This window comes from Mastigoproctus giganteus, chromosome 10, assembly GCF_048544385.1.
Source record: "Mastigoproctus giganteus isolate SK-2022 chromosome 10, ASM4854438v1, whole genome shotgun sequence".
Taxonomy (NCBI): domain Eukaryota; kingdom Metazoa; phylum Arthropoda; class Arachnida; order Uropygi; family Thelyphonidae; genus Mastigoproctus; species Mastigoproctus giganteus.
This window is the reverse complement of record NC_143584.1, coordinates 161,800,634-161,823,628: the sequence shown is the minus strand read 5'-3', so window position 1 is coordinate 161,823,628 and position 22,995 is coordinate 161,800,634. Positions and strand designations below refer to the sequence as shown.

Below are 22,995 nucleotides of genomic sequence, written 5' to 3'. Positions count from 1 at the left end.
TCCTTGTTTTGTAAAATATTTAATAAAATGTGCTGTAAAAATAATTTCGGTTACTGTACATGGAAAAAAAAAAAAAAAAAAGTACACATCCAATACAGAATATTTTCAAATCTGTTCATATGATGGTACTAATAATAATTTCAAATTTAGCTTTCCAAAGAAAATATGTGAAAATTTCTATTAATAGAATATCTTTTATCTTATTAAAGCTAATACAAAGTTATATAAATCTTAAAATATGCATTTCACAGGGCAATTTTAAACACATCTTAAGGAAATATCCTTGATACTGCATATAGATGTAACAATAATTTTCCTTATTGTTTAAAACATTCATAACTGATCTATCATCACAACCATGGTTTATAAGATACACTCAAAAGGCATTCTGTTTTAAAACAAAAACAATTATTTTAAAAAAAAGAAAACAAAGATAGTACCAATATTTGTAGAAATCGTATAGTAGCAAAAAATGCAGTTTACAGTATATAAAGGCTTCATATAGAAACAGTATCAAAAGATACTGCACATCATCCAAGTGATGGTTAGCTGCTATGTGTTTTTGTTATCACAACCAAAAAGAAAAATATAGATGTGTAAAGAAGCTACCTGTAAATAGGCAGTATATATCAAATTACAAAGAAATTTCTGACAATCAATATTACAATATTTATTTTAGATATACATTGTAATATCAATTTTCATAAAAATGACTAGTAAATTTGACATGCATTGCTTTGGACAACACAAAGACTAGACTACCTCCACGTGATCACTTGAAATCTTTAATCTAAAGATGCAAATATACAATTATGTACTCTGATGTCATGAAACAATAAATGAAAGCTGAGCAGTCACATGGATAAAGTGTGAATCTGGCTTGTAACTTCACCAATGACACTAGACATACCTGAATCTGTGCCCACTGGAGTAGATGGAGGGGTGAGATGCCCTGAGGATGAGGAGGAATTATGAATTATCCCAACTTCTGGCACATTAACCATTGTAACAGCATCATGATCACCAATGGAATGATCCTTTGATAGCTGAGGTACACTACCAGGAGTAGTAATAGCTATAGGAGTTGGATATGCCATTACAGTTACACCATTTACTGTTTTAGCAATCAAATGAGCCTGTTGGTTTTGAATGTATTTTACTGGACGCGTAGTTGTTGAGTCACAAGTTCCAGTTAAATGTGTACTACCTGGAGTACTTATTTGAGCAACTCTTGCAGCAGAAATTGGGGCACAAGGTTTACAAGGACTTCCACTGTAACTGCCACTCCCACCAGTGGTAGATCTTTTCGCATATGACACTCTACTTCCCTAATCAGAAATAAATAATATGCTTTAAAAATGAGTTACTAATTATTATATAAGTATTATTCCACAATAATATTTTTAAAAATTCTAAAGCAACAATAAACTGTTTCACTTCTTTTTCTTATCCTTTCATCCACCATAACAAGTAGAGCCAGGTACCCTTTCTTTCTTATGCCAGTAGAAAATAGGCTGTAGACTTCATCCATCTCTAATTGCATTACCATATACTTTAAATCATTGTTTCTCAATCATTTTGAAGCTATGAGCTCTACTACAATCACACACTTTCTGCAGATCCCCCTTCCCCTATATGTTATTTCCTGCATATGTTATTTCTGTTTACAGAAATAACATATTAGTAAATTAATAAGAGGAGTTTACCTCAATATAGTACGTGGAACACTTCCGTATGATACCCTCCAGAAATTAAAACGGAAAAAACGAAAAAATCGACAACTTACCGGTCCATTAAAGTAAAATATAAATAATTAAAGTAAAATATAAATAATTAAATAATCAATTTAACACAATTCAAAACAATTAAAATTCAAATTAACGCAATTAAAAGAATAACGAAAATATTCAAAACGATCTTCCTTCCTCAAATATTCAAATATTCAAAACGATCTTCCTTCCTTCCTTTTGAATATTTTCGTTATTCTTTTAATTGCGTTAATTTGAATTTTAATTGTTTTGAATTGATTTTGAATTGTGTTAAATTGATTATTTAATTATTTATATTTTACTTTAATTATTTATATTTTACTTTAATGGACCGGTAAGTTGTCGATTTTTTCGTTTTTTCCGTTTTAATTTCTGGAGGGTATCATACGGAAGTGTTCCACGTACTATATTGAGGTAAACTCCTCTTATTAATTTACTAATATTATTATCAACGTAGAACATATTGAGTATTACAGCTCTGATTCATACTATCTAAGAAATAACATATGCAGATATTGGCACATACTGTGAGATCAAACCTATAAGCTGCCACAAAATGTTTAGTTCACTGCTGCATGGTATACTGACAGCAATAAAGCAGTTGTCTGTAGAAACTCCTCCCAACACAAATTCCTAAGGATCTTGCAGATCCTTAGGGATTAAATAATACTATTACTGAGTAGTTAAATAATACTATTACTGAGTAGTTTTCAGTTCATTGTTAACACTGCTGTGTAATGAGCAGTCTGTCTCAGTTAACAAACCTGGTTTTAAACAGTTGCATAGCTACAAACTTTTGACTTTCAAAAAGCTGAAGGAGACCAAAAATTTGTAAACAGAAACTTTTTATGCCAAAACAGGGAAAAAATCTGGAGCAAAACAGATTTTTCTGGAAAATGGAGGGTTTTTAGAGTCCACACTACACTAGAAATTAAAATTCACTGGCAAAATACACATTTTATGTTTAAATATAGCAATAGGACCATTTACCAGTAAAGTAGGCTTTTAAAAATTAGCCTATAACAACATTTTTTTTTTTTTTTGTCAGTGGATTTCCATTTGAATATTTTATTAGACATCAGATGATTTCCACTGTTTCAAGAATGATTCCATTGCAGACTTTGTCCTCCAGAAATGCTGACTCAAAATTTTATTCATAACAATGGCCCTGATGTCTAAGCTTTTCAAAGCTTTGCCAGAGAGCAAAAATCTAAACTCAGTTTATCAATTTCTGACCTGGCTGAATATTCTCTCACACTCAGCATTGCTACGAGGAATTTTTAAAATGCCAAGCATAACTTGGGATAATCTGTTATATTTCAAGCACCCTTGTGCACCTGTTAATTCCCCAACTAAGCACCACTATATATCAATTCTTTCAAAATACTCTGGTAGGTTCTCACACTGCAACTTACAGAACTGATGTTGCAAAACATCTGTTGCTCATTTATTTCTTTACCTTTAAAGACACCAAAAAGTGCTAGAAACTTGACCACAAAAAATTCAAATGTGAAGATTTGAATTTTTGAAGAAAGTGATTTTATCACTTTCATCAAAAGCAGCCAAGTGATGAAATTTGTGATACCTCAGCATTTATAAGAACATAATTTTTCAATGGGAACTTGTGCGCCTTGTAGTACTTCCTCACTAAGCTAAAAAAAACAAAAAAGCAAAAAATTTCTCTGCTTGTTTTAGACTCTCCATAACCTTAGTAGGAGAAAAGCCTGTGACTAAGTCAGAATTATCCATCTAGTTTAATCTGCTATGGTAATCAATTTCCAAAACAGAAATGGAATATTTGAGAACTACTGCTAAAACAGATTTGCACATTACAACATTCTTTCAACATATCTAGGAGTAATGACATCAGTACGTGGAACTGAGGTATGTTTTATTGAAGAGCTATGTTAGGATTTTCAAACATCAGAATAACATTTAAAAGAAACAAGCAAACTGCTTTATGCAAGCCAAAAGAAACAAAAGTGTCTATATTCTCATCACTTCTAACCTCTTCTTTAAACTGGCAACTTCTTTTCCACTGTTCTACCAGTCCAGTTACATATTTAACCAAAGACAGCTAAGGTGCTTCAAAATCTTTTATTTCAGTGGAATGCATCATTTAAAATTATTTAAATCTATCTTTCCTTTAAATACTTCTTTTTAGATAGTAGTAAATTTCCAGGAAGTATTCATACACTTTCACAGGAAGGCATGCAGCTCCCTTTTCAGTACAATTAATAAAATGGACAGGATAAGATGACCTATTCCAAATACTCAACCTCGTTTTTTAATACCTAATTATATGTCTTCTGAAATTGTTTAAGAAGTTGCATAACTTATTTGAACCAGCACTGAACTCTATACAGTCTCCTTCCAATGCTGGCACTTGAGAGCAAACTCCTTTTGTTTTTTTTTTTTTGTTTTTTTTATTTATTTTTTATTACAAAATTACAAAAGGTCACCAATGGGACATAGCTTGGAATCATTTTGTTTACTGCCATCTGTAGCAGCTGAAAGTGACCCATTTTTCAGAGCCATCACTTCTTTCCCTATCTGTGCAGTTTCACTAACAATGCCTGTTGCTTTTGTTTTTCCAAAACTGCATTTTGTTGCTATTTTGCTATCAGGAAATATATTTCTGAACAACATGCCCGCACGCACAACAAAGAGGAAGATTATGTTCTGTGACAATAGATGAAAATAAACATTAGCAACATGAAATTCAACGTCTGTTTTTGCATTTCTTTCTAAGCACTGCACACTGTCATTATGCTTATTTGTTTGAAAATGTCTGATTAAATCACATTTCCTGCAGCACAAAATTAAAAAAAAAAAAAAATCACACCTATGTATGGCAAATGTGTTATCTTTTTCAGATTTTATAATCCATGGAAATCTTTATATGTCTTCTGAAAATTTATGCCACATTTCTTTGGTATCTTACTGAAAGACAATGTTAATTAGCTTTGCACTATGCAACTACTAAGAAATTATTGCACGACAGAAAACAATCTATTATGGCATGTTTCTATTTTGCAACACAAATTACCAAAGAACACCTTACAGCTAATCTGTTAACAAAAATAATGCACATACTGAATTTTCTGCTTGTTAATTTTTATACCAGAATTTACATTTGTCACACTTAATTCCTGTAAATTAATAGTTTACAATGCAATACACCACAAAAAATAATGATGATTCCTTTTCTTATTGTGGGCATAGATCTATTAAAGTTTAACACATTCATTGATACATATGTAGTCATTCTTAGTCAATCAATAAATCAGTGCTGTAAAAATAATGGTACATGAAATTAACACCTGCACAATATTGGCACACACAATGAACTCTGCTCTGTTTGCAGCAACGCCTAGTTTTCATTCATCATCGACTGTGTGCTGTAAAGACTTAATATGCAATTTTATTTGTTCTTTGCTTTTGCTAGTTTACATATGTGAAATAAACTTTTGATAAAATTTTGAAGTTTGTTCTGATTTATGGCTCAAAAAGTAGCCTAAAAGTAAGTGTTCACTTTTAGCTATGAATTCCATACTTTTAGTTTTCAATCATTATCTATTTCGAGGTAAAAATTAAAGGAGTTGCTCCTCAACTTTGAGGATAGCAAACTTTTATAGTGTTTGCTATTCCCCCAAAACCCACATTATTTCAAGTTCATTCTGCATATCATATTTGCACATTCACAGGATTTTTATTTTTAAAAAAGTTTTATAATCTGGATCAGATTAAGTACAAAAAATTGCACACACCATAAATCATTTAATTAGATTTATTAAGGAATGTGATAATTTTTGTCAATACCACATTGAGAGTAAAGGCAAAAAAGTGGCTTGTATATTTTAAGTTTCAGAAATAAAATAATAAAATGAAATCAATAATAAAAAGAAAAGAATACAATAATAAGAAGAAATTTCTGAGAAAAACTAGTCTAAAATTTTGTCTATGTATGTATTATATGCACCTTCATAATATGACTATGTACATAGACAGTACATTGTGAAATGCAAGCATATGGCATCGAAATGAAAATAAGAAACAATTTAATATTAAATGTAATATTTATAAGAAATTTCAAACAAATCTTTCAAACCAGCGCCTCTGCTAGCAAAAAAACTTATCCCGTCAGTGCTGTCACCAGTTTCGCTAAAGTGTTGATAAAGGAGTTTTGCCTTTTCAAGAATGATGAGTGAACTTAACGGAATTTTATTTTGAGTTCGGTCTTCTATCCACAGATTTAAAGCCTTTTCCATTTTTTTTCTAATTTAACATCATGAGTTACAGAGCAAATTTTTGAAGCAATTAGCGTGTTTTCACAGACCCTACGGCAGATTTTTTCTTCCGATTTCTTAATTGATCGTACCGTTGACTCATTGATTTTATAATGTTTTGCCACTGAGGAGACACTTTCACCATTAGAAATTTTATCTAATAACTGAATTTTATTCGCTAATGTCATCACCTTGTTATTCATAGCCATATTTTTGTAGGGATTAGAAAGAACTTGTCCACAATAAAGTCACTTACTTTCTTCCGTTAACACACTCGAAAAAGTCTGTTTTACACTGCAAAACGGAGATTTATCATTTTTGTAGGCATATCAATTTATAAATTGATAAATTTATTCAATTTATAAGCATATAAATTAAAAGCAAACGACGAAACCTTCCATGACAAGCACATAACATATACTGAACAAGGATTAGTGAGAAACATCCACGCTCGCAATTTTGTTACACCTCTCCCCCCCACCCACTGAGCGCTGTTTTGACCGGGAAAGATAATTTTAGCCACGCTCATGTTTTTTTATGGTGGAAAATATTCACGGTGCTTTAAAATTCACATTTTTTAAGGTTTCATTTTATATTAAATCGGCGATCGCGAATGTAGATACCGCGAATAGCGGAGGTTTACTGTATTATCTTTATATCTGAAATTTTTTTTATGTCTAATCTTAAAGGATGCACTAAAATTCTGTTACTTTCATTTACCTTTTTTTGCAAATTTCACTATTTTCAAACTTTTTCTAAATTCGTTGCATATCTATAATGAATTAGGTTTAACTCAATTACACATGTTAAAACCCCATAAATCCGGCAAAATTGGGGCATGGTCTTTTCCGGATTTTTAAATCCTAATATACCATAAGGCTCCACAGGAAAGACTGCAACATTCCAACAGAGCAATGAAGCACCTTTGACATATCACAATTACAGTATATTCACTCAGTGTGAGACACTTTCTTGAGTATCACATTTTACAGAATATTAGTAAAACGATGCCGTTTTACTAATATTCTGATTTATTTATAGCTATGTATTTCTGATGCACTTAAAAAATATCTATAAATATAGTGCAAGCACATCAGAAATACATAGCTATGAATAAATCAGAATATTAGTAAAACAGCATCGTTTTAAGTTATATCTCATATTGTGAATACCTTCACGAGTTGCCATAGAGTTTAAAAAATAAGAAAAATTTTAAAAAATTTCCATAGTTAAAACTAAAAATTATAACTGCTAATGTCAATCAAACACACATTATGATATGACTGGATAGTTTGCTAATAATTATTAACAAACCATCCAATCATATCATAATGTGAGTTTTACTGACATTAGCAGTTATTCTTTCAAACTATGGTAACTTCCTGATATCTATATGTACATATATTGTGATTGCATATCAATGTCAGAAAATGCACTTTTTTGAGAAGCTGCAGCAATGTTTCCTGTGGTTGTAAAGGTTATGTAATTCATAATAGTTGATGCAATGACAATGGTGTGCAATCTTCAGAGTAACAGGATGCTAGACTGGGATTTTTTAATTTTTGAAAATAAAATTTCAAAAAAAAGGGCAACATTATAAAGATTTATTGTACATACATCTTAAAATAACACTGAAATGGGACCACCTACCTAATATGAAGTTGGTCTTGCACTGGCTCACAGAGTGGCTTGCACATGTCACGGCACTGATATCACAATAACACATTTGGAGATATGGGTCACCATGTTATCGATACAGCATCCCATAATTATTATTAGTAGTTGTAGTAGTAGTAATGGCATATGATGCAAGAAAGCAAGCTTATATAGCATTAGCCAAAAAAAAAAACTCCCACATCACCTGTCTGTTCCCTCCAAGAATTTGTCTAGTTCTTCCTTAAATTTGTTCAAACTGCTCACAACAGATGGAAGTTTGTTCAAAAAATCAACCACCCACTAACTGAAGGCAAACCTCTGTACATCCATCTACAACATCCTTCCTCAATTTGAATTTATGCCCCCTGCTGTGTGCGAGTGTGTGTGTGTGTGCACGCGTGCGAGCAAGTGAGCAAAAGAAACAATGTCATCAGCATTGAGCTTGTTCAATGCTGGTGGCATTCAGTTGATTTCATTCATTCATTGATCGCCACATGTCAGAGAAAGAGAGAGAAGTGGATCTACATGTCTGACAGCTTGTTCCACCTCATCCCACAGATGTTTGTGAAGTTCTAGTTGGGAAAAATGGGAGTTACGAGAGTTACTGGAGTTAATGAGGAGGATGAAGTCTGTAGTGTTCAGCAAACCACTTCTGCACATTTCTTTCCCAACAGTACAGTACATTATCCTGTTGGAAGATATTATCACCATCAGGGAACAGCAGGAACATCAGTATATATATATATATATATACACTCCTGCCTAAAGGATTGGAATCACAGTATATGGCAATGGTTTAGTATTAGTAATGGCCGCATGGTGCAAGAAAGCCTATGGCTTATGCTGCACCAGCCAAAAAAAAAAAAAAACAAAACCCGAACAAAACAATGATAAAAAAAAAATAAAAAAATAAAATAAATAAATAACAATAATTAATTAAAAAAAAGGAAATTAAACTTATCATCCTATGCGCTTCCCTGACCCGAAGGTACTATCCAGATGACCTTTGAATTTCTCCAAACTGTCAGCCTCTACCACCCATGTAGGCAACTTATTCCAGTAATTTATAACTCACTGGCTAAAATAAAACTTCCTGCAGTCCAATCTAAACATTTCCCCCCGTAACTTGAATTTATGTCCCCTAGTTCTAGCATCATTTATAATTGTGAAAATTTCGTCCTCATTCATTTTACTGATGCCTCTCAAATTAGCTATGACAATGTAAGTTTTAATATAAAAAAAAAACTACAATCTTCTACAGGCTTTTTCAAAAAAAAAAGAAAAAAAAAACCACAAGTAAATAAGAAAACATAAATTATATGCTTCCCTTCTCCAGTCGACCATTTGAATTTATTCAAACTGTCAGCCTCAAGGGTAACTTGTTCCAGCTATCAATGACTCACTGGCTAAAACAAAACTTCCTACAATCCAATCTAAATCTCAAGCCCTGTAATTTGAATTTATGACCCCTAGTTCTAGAATTCTTTAGAACAGTGAGAATTTCACCTTCGTTCATTTTACTAATCCCTCTCAGGGTCTTATAAACCTCAATCAGGTCACCTCTGAGGTGCCTTCTTGCAGCCCACATAATCAGTCTTTCCTCATACAATCATCCTTCTACCGATCTCGCCATTCGAGTTGCCTCCTTCGGACCATTTCAAGAAGCTCAATGCCTTTTTTTCAGATGAGGTCTCCATATGTGAACACAGTATTCCAAAAGTGGTCTTACAATTGCCTCATACAGTGGGATTATGACCTACCTATCTCTACAGGATAGCATTCTGATGAATCATTGATAGGACACCATGGGCTTTACCGGCTGCCTGTTTACACCATTCAGGAAACTTCATATCTACCCATATTGTAACTCCCAGATCCCTTTCCTTCTCCACTGTTTTTAATTCAACCCAACCAAGCATATGATTTATTTGTGGGTTGCTATTCCCCAAGTGTATAACATTATTGAGTATATTCAAGAATGTTATACTAAGTATATAACATTCTTGAATAACATTATTCCAGACAATCTGCAAGGTTTCCCATAAATTTTGTGAAGATGGGCAGACTTCACAGACTTGACAGTCTAGATGATCCCATAAAAGCTCTATTGGGAGTCAGGCGAATGGGGTGGCCACACCATAATTTGCAATACTCCCTCCTATTGTTTAATCACAAGAAACTCTCTGCACAGCTTACAACTGTGCTTTGGGACATTGTCTTGTTGTAATATAAAATTTCTTGGTAAAACACCTAGTTTCATTTAAAGTTTCATTTTCATTTAAACAGCACTTATTTTTTCAACACTCTGTTCCTTATTTCTTGCCATGTTTGTCACAAAACACACAAAACTTACACTCTCTAAACAATTTTGAATTTATGCCCCCTGCTGTGTGCGAGTGTTTTACAAGTTACTCCTCAATTTATATTATTGTAAAAAACTCTAGAATCAACTACAATCTTCTACAATATTGAAACAGTACTCTCACTTTCTAGAATCATTCGCAACATCTACCACATTTAGGAAATCTACAATGTTCTACCACATTTAGGAAATCTACAATGTTCTACCACATTCAGGAATGTTCTACACCTTTCTGGGATATTCTTGAATATTCTAGAAATTTCTTAAATATTATTTGTTTTTTGTTGTTTATACATAATAGGAAATATTTTAATAAAAATATATAATTTTTAATTGGTAAACAAGTTAGTTCTATTTTAAAAAACTTTGAAAATTAAGAAAAATGATACGTGATTCTAACTTTAAGGTGTGTGTGTGTGTTGGGGGAGGGGGGGTCAGCAGTGATACTGCAATAGCTTTCTGCTATAAAAAGTCCATGCACACGTATCAGAGGACATCTCAGAAAAACATTCCCCAGACCAGAACACCAACACCATTTGTTGTCATTGTCACACACATGCCCTACCACTAACATGATCCAAAAGAAAATGCAATTCTTCCAGTCAACCATTATAACACCCTTGTATTTTTGGCACACTCACACATCTATGATGTGCAATCTTTTGTACTTAATGTGATCCAGATTATAACTTTTTTAAAAATAAAAAGTCAGAAACAGTCCATTAGATGTGCTGCCTAGGAGATGAGGCATACCTTCTTACCATGAATCAACAATCATGCCTTGTTGAAAGTTTGTCATATCATGGCTTCTCCCCATGCTCATCACATGTAACACCATGTGCAAAGTACACATATCCACACATCCACTACTGGCTGTGTTCACAGAGCCAAGCTTTTATTCCTGTAGTGCAGCAGACTTACTCCCATTACAGTATTTTAACTGTAATGGGAGTAAATTTTAACATTCAGATATGGCTTCATTTGTCAACAAAAGAACAAAAAACTCTCCATTCACTCTGATTCAAATCCTATCTCACAATATAACCAACATATAAAAAATCATGCTTCATGTAAAAACACAGGATATCCACAAGCCTCCTTTACATTACTAAAACATTACTGAATAGGATATATGATACAACTGAAATCATATCTAGTTGATGGAGGATATGTTCAAGTTTAACTTAGGGCTATTCGATGTGAGCACCTTGAGTTACTCTGCACCTGAAGTCCCACCTATAATCCAATTCTATCCATATTTGGGATAACATATCCCTGTCAATGCAGCCAACTGCTTCACAAATGTGTTATTTAAGTTCCATAATTGTTCTTAGCTTAGGTGGAACATACACCTGGTTTTTCAAGAATCCCAGAGAGTGTAATCTAAAGGGGATCATGGGGACTATAAAATTGGTCCTCTTTTTCCAATCCACTTTCCAGGAAACACTGAGTTCAGGTATACTCAAACTTTGTCGTAATGTCACAGATTTCTGTCTTGTAAAATAAAGTCACCATCATTGTTATCCTGCAATTGGAGTACAGGCAACCCCCGTATAACATGGTATGTCTACAACACGGTTTCGCTCAAACACGATTGATAAATTGCGGAAATCCTTGCACAACACGGTACTTCTACAGCAAGGTTTCGGTCTAACGCAGTTTGAGATTTGCTGGAAATCTCGCATAACACAGTATTTTTGAGCTTTTGTGCTGGGAAAACCCTGCTATTATGTTAGATGTAATTTTAAACATTTCCATTCCTTTTTTGTGAATCCCTGCTGTTGACTCGCTAGTTGTTATCACCTTCGTGATATTTTTCTAAAGCACATTTCTGGAGGTCACCAGCATAAAACAATAAAAACAATTTGCACTTTCTGGTTTATTGGTCTTTTCTGTTAGTGTAATCAATTATAAATGGATAGTAAACTCTATCATCTTGCATTTGCTATAGTACCAATAGCTGGAATTCTGTGGATTTTCACGTTATTATGGTGAAATGTGTTTCCCCTTCCATGAAATATTCAATCATATAAAAACAAATAAATTTTTAGAAACTCATTACTCTTTATTGTGTTTGTTGCAACTTGTGCATGCCATGTTCTTTGTTATTAATTCCTTATCATTTTTACTGTTTTAAATTTTACAACAAAAAAAAAGTCAGGGAATGTAAATATCAGTTAGCATGTACATATTACAGTACGTATTAATTAAGCTTTGTACGTAAGTGTAAATTTATTTTTATTTTGCTAACTGGAAAATATTCTTCTGATTTTCATTTATCATTTAAAGCGGGGGTCCACTGTATTTTGTTGGGAGATCCTTGGGTTACGTTCTGTGCTATTGAACTTGTGCTTGTTTGAGACCATAAAATATAATTGTGACTTCGAAAAGTGCAGTTCGTGACTTTTAAAGAGAGCAGAAGGTACATGAAATCTAGATGCTGCAGAAGAGATTTTGCTTATGAACATACATTATCTCACATATAAGCATCACAGTTTGTAAGGTAAGACGTTTGTTCAGTTATTACTATTATAAAAATAAAGTTAAAATATTAAGTTATTGCTACTATAAAAGTTAAGTTTCCGATAGTTATAAAAAAAAAAAAAAAAAAAAGGTGTATTTTTGTTAGGTTTTGGAACGTAACCCCCTTTTTGTACTGGTTCTTAGGCCCATATAACAGTTTTGCATTACAAACTACCGTGTTATACAAGGGTTACCTGTATAAGGAAATTCTGTAACATGTCCAGATTTGCAGTGCCTGTGATGGTGGCTTTTCCTTTATCACCTGGAGGTGGTTTCAGGTCTCATGTAATCTATTCACACAGTAATGTTTTTGTTTTGCAAAGGATGTTTACTGACACCCTGTGTGTGTTAAAAATGTTATCACACCAATATTGTTCATATTTAAATGATTCATATTTTTTAGAAACTTGAAAGTACAAATTTTTTCATTTTTTATTAGTTGCTATTTTTGAGAACATCCATCCTATATTACCTTTAATTTATGAAAAGCAGGACTTTTCTTTCATAGCACAACAAATTCTTTATTACTACAAATTACCTTGGCATTTCACTAAAAACAAATGAAACTGCTAAAAGTTAAGCTAATGTTTATTAGCTAAAATTTATTAAGATGAGACTGTTATGAGAGCCTGTTTCAGGACTTACTGGTGCTTCGGCTAATAACTGACAATTTCTGGTGACAGTCTCTGCAAAATAGTGGTAATGAAGTTGTTTGATGTATCTGAATTTAGAGGAAGTTAGAACTTCAAAATTATAAAATGGCTAATACTATTTTGGCCTTGTCAAAATTATGAAAAGGAAGGAGCTCCTGTCCTCTCATGTGTTTTTGTGGCTGACAGGATTTAAATCCTAGTCAATTCCCATCTTAATACTCACAGTAACACTTTGCCTTTACTACAAGTTGCCTTGGTACTGCATTACTTTTAAACAGTTGCTACCACTGAAAGATTAATCTGCTATTTATTTAAAAGGTGAGACATTACCATAACAGTATCTTCTGGGACTAAATGATCCCACATCAGAAAGTAAGTGGTCTTTAGAGACAATTCTCCAACAAAATAGTGGTAATGAAGTTGTTTGATGTGATCTGCACCTTTTAAGTTTATGCCAAGTATATGTCAATTAAGAATTTAAAATTTTTGTCAATGCTTATAATGTGTAAGATACCTAAAGTCTTTTTGAAATAGAAACTAGTCTTCTCTTCTTTAATTATATATATAAAGTAAATTGTAACAAAGCATGGTATAAATATATTTCTGTTTTCAAAAGTGAAACTGTAGATTAAAACAAGTGACCCAATTTGCATGCAAAAAAAAAGAGAGAGAGAAGTAAATTCCCCAAACAGTTACCTCATTCTGAGAAGGTTCAGCAATTGCAGATTCAGAATACTCTGCAGGCAAAGTACTAGCAGATGCAGTTGTAGTAGCAGTACAATTATTAATGGTATAAGTGGCATGATGTGCTCCTGTAGGAAATGAGGCATGAATAGTAGATGGTGATGGAAAAGGCATTGGACTGCCATATGAATACAGTTCTGTACCCATTCCACTGCAACCAGTAGTAGAGCTTGCTGCACTAGGTGTAGCAGCTGTGGGCATATAGACATACTGAGTAGATAGATTTGGGTTCTGAAAGTTCAAGAAATATATATAACTGATGGAAAATTAAAACAGTAATCTTCCTAATCTTTAATATGTGGCTGCCATTACTAGAGTAATAATATATAAAATTGCATGTTTATTATAGAAAATAAGATTAATCTGCTATTTATTTAAAAGGTGAGACATTACCATAACAGTATCTTCTGGGACATAACAGTATCTTTAAGCTTGCCTTAAAATCTCGATATTCGGATAAACAAAAATACCTTTCCCAGGTTAGGAAGCTTCGCGATAAATTAAAAAATTATCTACATCCGAACGATTGGTCTGTATTGAAGACCTCCATAGATTTGCGACGGGAAGCACAAGCCTCAGAAATAAAAAACAGACACGTTAATAAGTTGCAAACATTATCGAATAGTTCAAGACACGTTCATACGAATTCTAACACATTGTCGCGAGCTTGCGACCAAGTTCACACGAGTTGGGTGACATCCCCCCCACAGACACATAACGCACTACCACAGAATATGTCGGCTAGTTCACGAACACCCCCTCACCCAGTATCCAACGAACCGACACATCAACAGGTTACAAATCTTTCCTCGTGTACACTATCGCAGGACCAGATTTCACTTTTATCCAAAGGATTAAATTATAATTTACCACCTCGAAAGCTGCCAAAAAAACAATGCGTAATTGATTTTGAATTTGGACTTCGTAGTGTTCCACAAAAAGATGTATTTATTCAACAAGTTAACCAAGTAGTGAATAACATAAAAGAAACACGACTTCCTAAATTGAATACACATGACAGTTCAGCTTTACGAGAACTTCGAGAAAATAAGGACATTATTATACAGAGGGCAGATAAAGGAGATACAGTGGTAATACTAGATAAACATGATTATATTAATAAGTTAGATTCAGTTGTATCTGATAGCTCCACTTATTGTGAAGTGGACCCGACACTGTTTACCAATTTGGTAAATCAATACAATAAAACGTTAACCACATATCGTAAAAACGACTACATTACTATGGTTCAGTTGAAGGAATTGAAGTCCAGAACATACAATATTCCTGCACTTTTTGGTCAGGTAAAATTACACAAGCCTGGATTTCCGATTCGACCTATTGTTTCCTACAGGAACTCGGCATTTTCAGCCTTAGCCACACATGTATATAACATTATAAAACCTTTTAGACAGGTTATACAATTTGGGATTAAGAATTACGATACATTATTTAATAATCTTAAAGACTGTAGACTCGGCGACAATGACAATTTATTCTCATTAGATGTTACATCATTATATACGAATGTAAACGTTGAATACACATTAGATATTATTTGGGATATGTTAAATAAAAACTCGACACCGATTAATTATACGAAGCTGCCTATAAAGGAGATTTTTCACTTAATTAAACTATTAGTTGAGGCTAACTACATCACCTTTCGAGACAAGGTGTACAAACAAATTTTTGGATTACCAATGGGTTTGAGCCTGAGTGGCTTAATGTCAGAGATCTATCTCTCAACGATTGAGCAGATACATTTGACACCTTTTCGTCCCCGTATCACATACTATGGGAGGTATTTAGACGATGTTCTAGTTATTACCGATAGTAGTACTATCCAAGATATTTTACATTCGTTTAACAATATTCATTCTAGACTCAAATTTACATTGGAAAGGGAAGATACGGATACTAAGTCATTAAACTTTCTAAATTTCACGCTTACCCGGGACTCGAACAAAATACAATTTAGCATCTATCGAAAACCCACAAACACCGGTATGCTTCTACATTATAATAGCTACCACCCGTTCACCTACAAAAGATCGATTATCTTTAATCAATTTCTAAATGCCTATAAATATTCAACGACGGATTCTGCTTTAGACTCAGAAATACAAATATTAACTAGCAGATTCTTGAACAGGGGTTATCCCATTAACACAATAAATCGAATTAGGGTACAAGCTAAGGATAGGATACAAAATACTGCACCAATCAACAATAGTAATATCAAAAAATACTTTATTTCTGTCCCATATGTTGAACAGTGGCACAAACAGCTTAACAGATTCTTTAAAGATACCGAATTTAAAATTATAGCTAGGCCTATACGGAAGTTACACACTATACTGAACAATCGCTCGGTTCTTTCGGCGTTCGCAACACAAATTAATGATCTAGTATACAACATTTCTTGCGGTGATTGCGACTCGTCTTATCAGGGTTCCACGCGGTTTTCTCTTAATATCCGTGTAAATCAACACGAAGCCTCTGTTCGTGCTTCTCGTTCAGCAGCGTCAGAATTAGCCTTTCATGCCATTAACGAAAAACATACTTTTTTATTTAACGAGGCCAAAATACTTAACGTTCAACGTAATTATACGCGACTATTAATTGCAGAAACCGTTGAAATTAAATTACACGAGAATTCTGTTAATGTTCGGCGGCCATATTTGATCTCCGATGCGTGGACCTTTACGCGCATGCGCGAAGACACATAATCACTATTTAAGTTGCAGGTTTAGCCTGATTCGATAATTTTCATTCCTGTGATCACGACAGTCGGTCGAAAAGCATTGTCAGCTTCAGGAAGGAAAATCGTTTTGAATATTTTCGTTAGATTCTTTTAATTGCGTTAATTTGAATTTTAATTGTTTTGAATTGATTTTGAATTGTGTTAAATTGATTATTTAATTATTTATAATTTACTTTAATTATTTATATTTTACTTTAATGTACCGGTAAGTTGTCGATTTTTTCGTTTTTTCCGTTTTAATTTCTGGAGGGTATCATACGGAAGTGTTCCACGTACTATATTGAGGTAAACTCCTCTTATTAATTTACTAATAGAAAATAAGTACAGACGCCTTTCAATTCCCTGCCCAGTGAATTACTATGGATAACATTAAGTAACCAAAAAGAAATGTTTGTTTATATTTTACTGTTTTTTTTTTTTTATTTATTTATTTTGTGTGCTCAGTCCAGCAGTGTTATTTATTTCTCTCTAGTGTCAATATAATGTTTTCACAATGTTTATATGTATTACATAAATGCATACCAAAGTGGTGAGATATAAGAACCTGGAGTAGTCATATAATAAAGGTTTTATTTTTGATTATTTTTTTTGCAGCTTGCAATAATTACCAAATGAAGGTGTTATCTCCACTCATTCTGTTATGTTTGTAGATATAATGTAGGTCCAAAGCAGAATATATAACACTGTTGTAGCACACCAAGTTTTATAGTGCATATGAAGCCTATTTTGGAATATCTGTGGGTGATCAATACAAGTTGTAGGCACTCCACTTCTATGCTAGTTGTAAGTCAACCTTAGAGGAATGGTTTCACGGTAGTTGTAAGCATATACTATTTTTCTATACTCGATATAGGGAGAAAGAGACCACAAACTACCATGAGAACTGCTAATTTTGCATGGTGGATACATCAAAGTTTAAAAAAAATCTGTGGAGTGAAAGATGTAGTGTATCCCAACATAACATCCTCTGTTGCTCTGATGCCATACAATCAATAAAGACCTGCCATTCCCAATCTGCCTTCTAGAGAAGAGTTCCAGAATGGGATGTTGAATAGGGTAAACAGGATAATTAAGATTACACCTCAGAAGCCTATTCAAGTAAAGTGTCATATTCTCTAATAAGCAAAAAATTGGATAACCTGATAAGCATCCTGGGTCTAAAAAAATCCAATGTAGAGTTCCTGCCATCTTGTTGAAAAGAGGGGAATCTACTAGATTCCAGATGCAACACATTCACATACAAAAAGAGACAGGTCACTTATACATATTTTTACAGCATTGCAGAATCCCTGTGCTATTGTTTTGATTTGACTGGTCTTTATGAAGAAATTGGTATTAGTTACAATCCAGAAGAGTAGAATATTTTCATAAACAGTTCAAGTAAAATTTTGAAAGATGTGTTGCTTCACAATTTCTATTACACATATTTCCAAATTCACAATACACCCTTTGTAATGCAAATATGCACCCATCACTTTCTGTTACACTTTTAAAATTAATGAAGATTAGGAAATGTGAAGCTATACTAGAGAATATTAAGTATGGCCTGTATAAATGGGATGTCTGTGAGGACTTCAAGATACTGGGGTTTCTTCTTTGTTTCACTAAGCTCCATTGCTTTCTTTACCTCTGGGACATCAGGACAATAAATCAGCTCTGGAAGACCAAGTCTCATCTCTTCTCCTATAACAGCCTGACATACACATTATAGTAAACAATCTCTTTATTCCAAAAAATAGTCTTGCTTCCATCAGTAAATATCAAGATGGTACTGGTCAAACAATTTGTTACAGCATTGGATCCCCAAGGTGCCATCTTCAAACATATACAATATTTATTTCCAAAACTGTCTCATGCAAAAGTTAAAGGTGAGATATTTATTGGTCCACAAGTTAAAAAAACTTGTTATTTGCAAAAAATGGAAGGCAAAATGACTCATGATGAGGGAAATACCTAGTAGTCACTTCACCTTGTAGTGAATTGGCTACTTGGTGACAATGAGTGAAAATTACAAAGAACTAATTAAAAGTTGATGAAAACCATGGAAAAAATGAGATGCTGAATGTCAATCAAGCTGCATTACTTGCACTTTCACTAGAATTTTTTCAGACTAAACCTGGGCAATGTTAGTGAAGAGCATAAGGAGAGATTCCACCAGCACATAGTGTCAATGGAAAAGAAGTACCAGGGAAGGTAGGATAAAGCTATGATGGGCAACTATATCTAGCTCTTAGTTTGGGATGATCACACTGACCACAAAAGACAAAGATGTTCAAATGTACATTTTTAAAGGCATTTATTATTATTAACTGGAGGATGATTTCTTCCATCAGTGGAGCATCTCTTCTAAAAAAACTCACAAACTCCCATCTTATGGTGTGCTGACTGTTTTTCTGCAATTGGATATCCAGTTTCTTCTGTCTGAACACTCACTTTAGATGATGGTAGATGGCTCCCCTTCTTCCATTAATGCTGGTGTTCCCCAAGGTTCAGTTCTTTCAACCAGTCTTTTTCTTTTATATTAATGACCCTCTCCATTTTTAGAGCCTTAAAGTTTGAGGAACCTTGTCCTGCAGAGCCTCAACACTAATATCCATCACCAATTTCAAAAATGCTGATCTTCGGGTAATCCTCCAATAGGGTTGGAAAAACTTAGTTAATTTCAATTATTCTAAAACTTGGTCCTGTCTTATTTCTTGAAGAAAAGGAAAAAGAAATAAGTGCTTCTGTACTAATCTTTGATGACACTCAGATTTCTAGAGAAGATCCCATATTCCTATTAGAGATTACTCTGATCTCTGACCTCTTTTAGCATAAGCACATCACAAATATCGCTTACTCTGCATCAAAGCAACTGGGTTTACTTTTCACTCTTGGAATTACTTTTCTTCTGAACAATTACTCACTCTGTACAAATTTAAAATCCTCCCTACAATGGAATACTGTTCCCACATCTGGGGTGGTGCCCCCAGAAACTCTTTCAGGCTTTTAAACTCCATTCAAAAGAGGACAATCGGGTTAATTAATTCATATCTTACAAAATCTCTCCCCTCTCTGTCTCATAGACATTATATTTCTGCTGCATGTTTTTTCTAAAGATACCTCCATGTGTACTGTTCTTCCAAACTGTTATCTGTAATTACTTCTTCCAAACTACTCCAAACACATGCTGCAAACAGTTAGCATCCATTCACTGTCCAACTCCAAGCCCATAGAACCAACTTTTCCTCTTTTCAGTTTTTTTGAACAACCTTCCTTTACATTCATTTCCCAAAAAACTACAGTCTAAATAAATTAAATCATAACATCAACAAGTATCTTCTGTTGGCTTTATCTTTCAGCCTTTAACCCATTCAGTACTAAGAACTAAAGGTTCTAATACCTTTTTTTGAGGATGTTCATTTAAAAAAAAAAAATCTACTGCATAAAAAAAATGCAGTTTTCGATGCAAAATTGATTAATCCAAAGTGCTTTGCACCATTTCACCTCTCTCCCCAACCAGGAATATTCTCTACAGGTTTAGGAATCAGACATCTATACAATATATACAGTATATGATGTTCATATAATTATGTTCTCACAACACATAACATTCAAGTATTCCCTTTTAAAACAGCATTTAATACCAATGTCTTAACAGTCTAATGAAAATTTCATTCCCAATTATAGGTGCACAGAACTAGCCAATTGACAGTTTTGGTTCTCCTCCCTCATTTACCCTTTTGTTCCAGTCCTCGGTAAATATGTGTTAGTATAATAGAAAATGGACTGGGCTTACTTTCATTTCCAGTAAAGATCTTTGGCCTTGACCTGCTTGCAATAGTTCTCATCATTATCGATAAAGTGCCAAATATATCTAGTTAGTTGGATAATCTAAAACGTCACTCCCACTGGCTATTTTCCTGTATTGTGTTCAAGCCCTGTCTCCTTTGGTTATTAGAATGCCTACTATTGTTTTCTGTATCCCAATGTCTCAACTACTTTTGACTATATTCTCTTGAAGTTCTGTACGGCCACATCCAAAATCCCCAATTAATGCTGGCTCGGGACTATTGGACTAAGGTGATCAAGTTACTGTGATTCTTTGCAACTTCACATTAAACTATCTCCTCACGAATTTACCAAATCCTCACCTAATAACTACTGTGAATCTGCTGAAAAGGCTTATGAAGGTACTGTACATATGTCTCCCAAAGCCAACACTCCTTGAAACACACACACACACACACACACACACACACACTCTCTCTCTCTCTCTCTCTCTCTCTCTCTCTCTCTCTCTCTCTCTCTCTCTCTCTCTCTCTCTCTCTCTCTCTCTCTCTCTCTCTCTCTCATACTTCTTTTTCCTGTCAAACTTCCCATATCACCCAATCATCTATGTCATTCTCTATCATATTTTTATTTTTTATACATGTAAACAGTTATTTGTTGATCATAATCCCCACACTTCCATTTCCTTATCCATATACAGGCCACTCTCAGTTTACGAACGAGTTCCATTCCAAGACATTGTTCATTATGTATATCTTGCATTCCTGAGCTTTTACAATACGTATTGTATACGTTAGCAGCCATTTTAAAGCATTAAAACCATGTACTAAACATCAAATGGTCTATACAATAAGTTTTATTATAATGTATGTATGCATTATGGTTTATTGTATATGATATGTAACATAAAATAAAATAAGAAAAGAATAAAAAAACAAGACATCATACTTGTTAATGTTAATCAAAAACATAAAAAGTTACAAAATATAAATAAATAAAATGAGTACTAACATAATATATGTACTGTACATACATAAGTATTCAACTTTTACTCGTCAATATCTTCATCAAAGTTCAATATTTTACACATAAGTGACAGGTTTTTGCTGTGTGTTCGCAGTGCTGCTATTATCCATTTCAGGTTCCAATGGCCGGAAGAAAAAGGGATGGGGAAGCTTCCCTTTCCCAAACCCTAAGTGAACCAATGGTTGACTGTCTAAGATTAGGTAAAGCAAGTGATGATCCTAATTCATCTGTAATGCTACTAAATAACACTGACTCGAATCTATAATACGCCTTTATTATGATAATATAAAATAAAATACATGCGTACTGTTAATATAACTATATATTAAAATATTAAAACAAAATAAAATAAAATAACTGTTGTATAACAAGAATAAAATACAATAAAATATATAAAATTAAAAGCGATAAAAGTTGTTTAAAATCACTGACACAGGAGCTTTCAGCAGTAGCGGCTGCCTTCATCAGCTATAGTGGTTGCAGGATGACCAACAATCTATACGTACCACATACATCTCAGCAGATCTGCGTCACAAACTATGGTGTCTGTGCACGGTTCACTTCTCGTGCACATTGGAACCGAAAATTGGACGGGCCACTCTAAACCGTTTGTCTCTTTGTAGGATAAGGGCTTCAAAGAGTGGATGAATGCGACAGCCCTTATCCCTATTAAGACTGTAGCACTTGGACGAACATATTCTTAAACTCTCCAGCCATTTCTGGTTCCAAAAGCCATGTGCCTTATCCACGATCACGGCTTCTTTAGCTGTAATGCCATGCCCAGTTTCCCAGGCATGTTCCGCTACAGCTGAACCTCCGTAATTTGCAGTTTTAAGGGCTCTATTGTGTTCTCCCAGGCAATCCTGCAGTCTGCGTTTCATTTCCCCCACAATCAGACTCAATTTCATATATGACCACACTAGTGTCATTACCTGCAATAGGATCTTTGGTTGCGGACACCACTGTGTGCAGCCTCTGACCTGGCAGCTGCACACAGCGTATCTTACATGAACACAAGATACGGGAAATGGGTTCCGAAATGCCTGGATAGTAGGGGATGTATGCGGTGGAAACAGGTGTAAAAGCATCCCTGCGACTGTTGTTTATACCTCTTAAACACCTCTCATTGGTGCTCTGGGGGTAACCGCACTTACTAGGTCCGCTGTAACAAGTTTAATCTCATCTCGTCGCCTCTTTCTTCAGATGAAGATGAGGAGCAGTGTGGCCCACCCTTTCCATTAAGGCCTTAACCACACTATTTTTGTGGCAATTGGCCTGAGCTGTTTTGAAGTGTGTGTGTGTATTGGCCCCGATACATAGGTTTCCTGTAAACCTTAGTTTTCACGTGTCAGCCTTCTCTGTATACACACACACCTAGGAACGGAAGCCCCCCCCACTCAACCTCCGAAGTAAACCAAATATAAGGCGAACCGCT

The 22,995-nt window shown here is 34.0% G+C and overlaps 1 protein-coding gene across 1 annotated transcript in view; it reads right to left on the bottom strand.

Annotated features, from left to right (window-relative positions):
* Positions 1-257: 257 nt before the first annotated feature.
* The window catches only part of LOC150079433 (uncharacterized), a 253,655-nt gene continuing 230,917 nt past the window's right edge, over positions 258-22,995 (bottom strand). Inside the window, exons 9-10 of the mRNA XM_090382498.1 lie at positions 13,949-14,227; positions 258-1,328 (exon numbers count right to left, since the gene is read on the bottom strand). Of these exons, the coding sequence (XP_090238624.1) occupies positions 855-1,328; positions 13,949-14,227 (753 nt within the window). The 3' untranslated portion in view covers positions 258-854. The remainder of the gene's footprint in view (positions 1,329-13,948; positions 14,228-22,995) is intronic.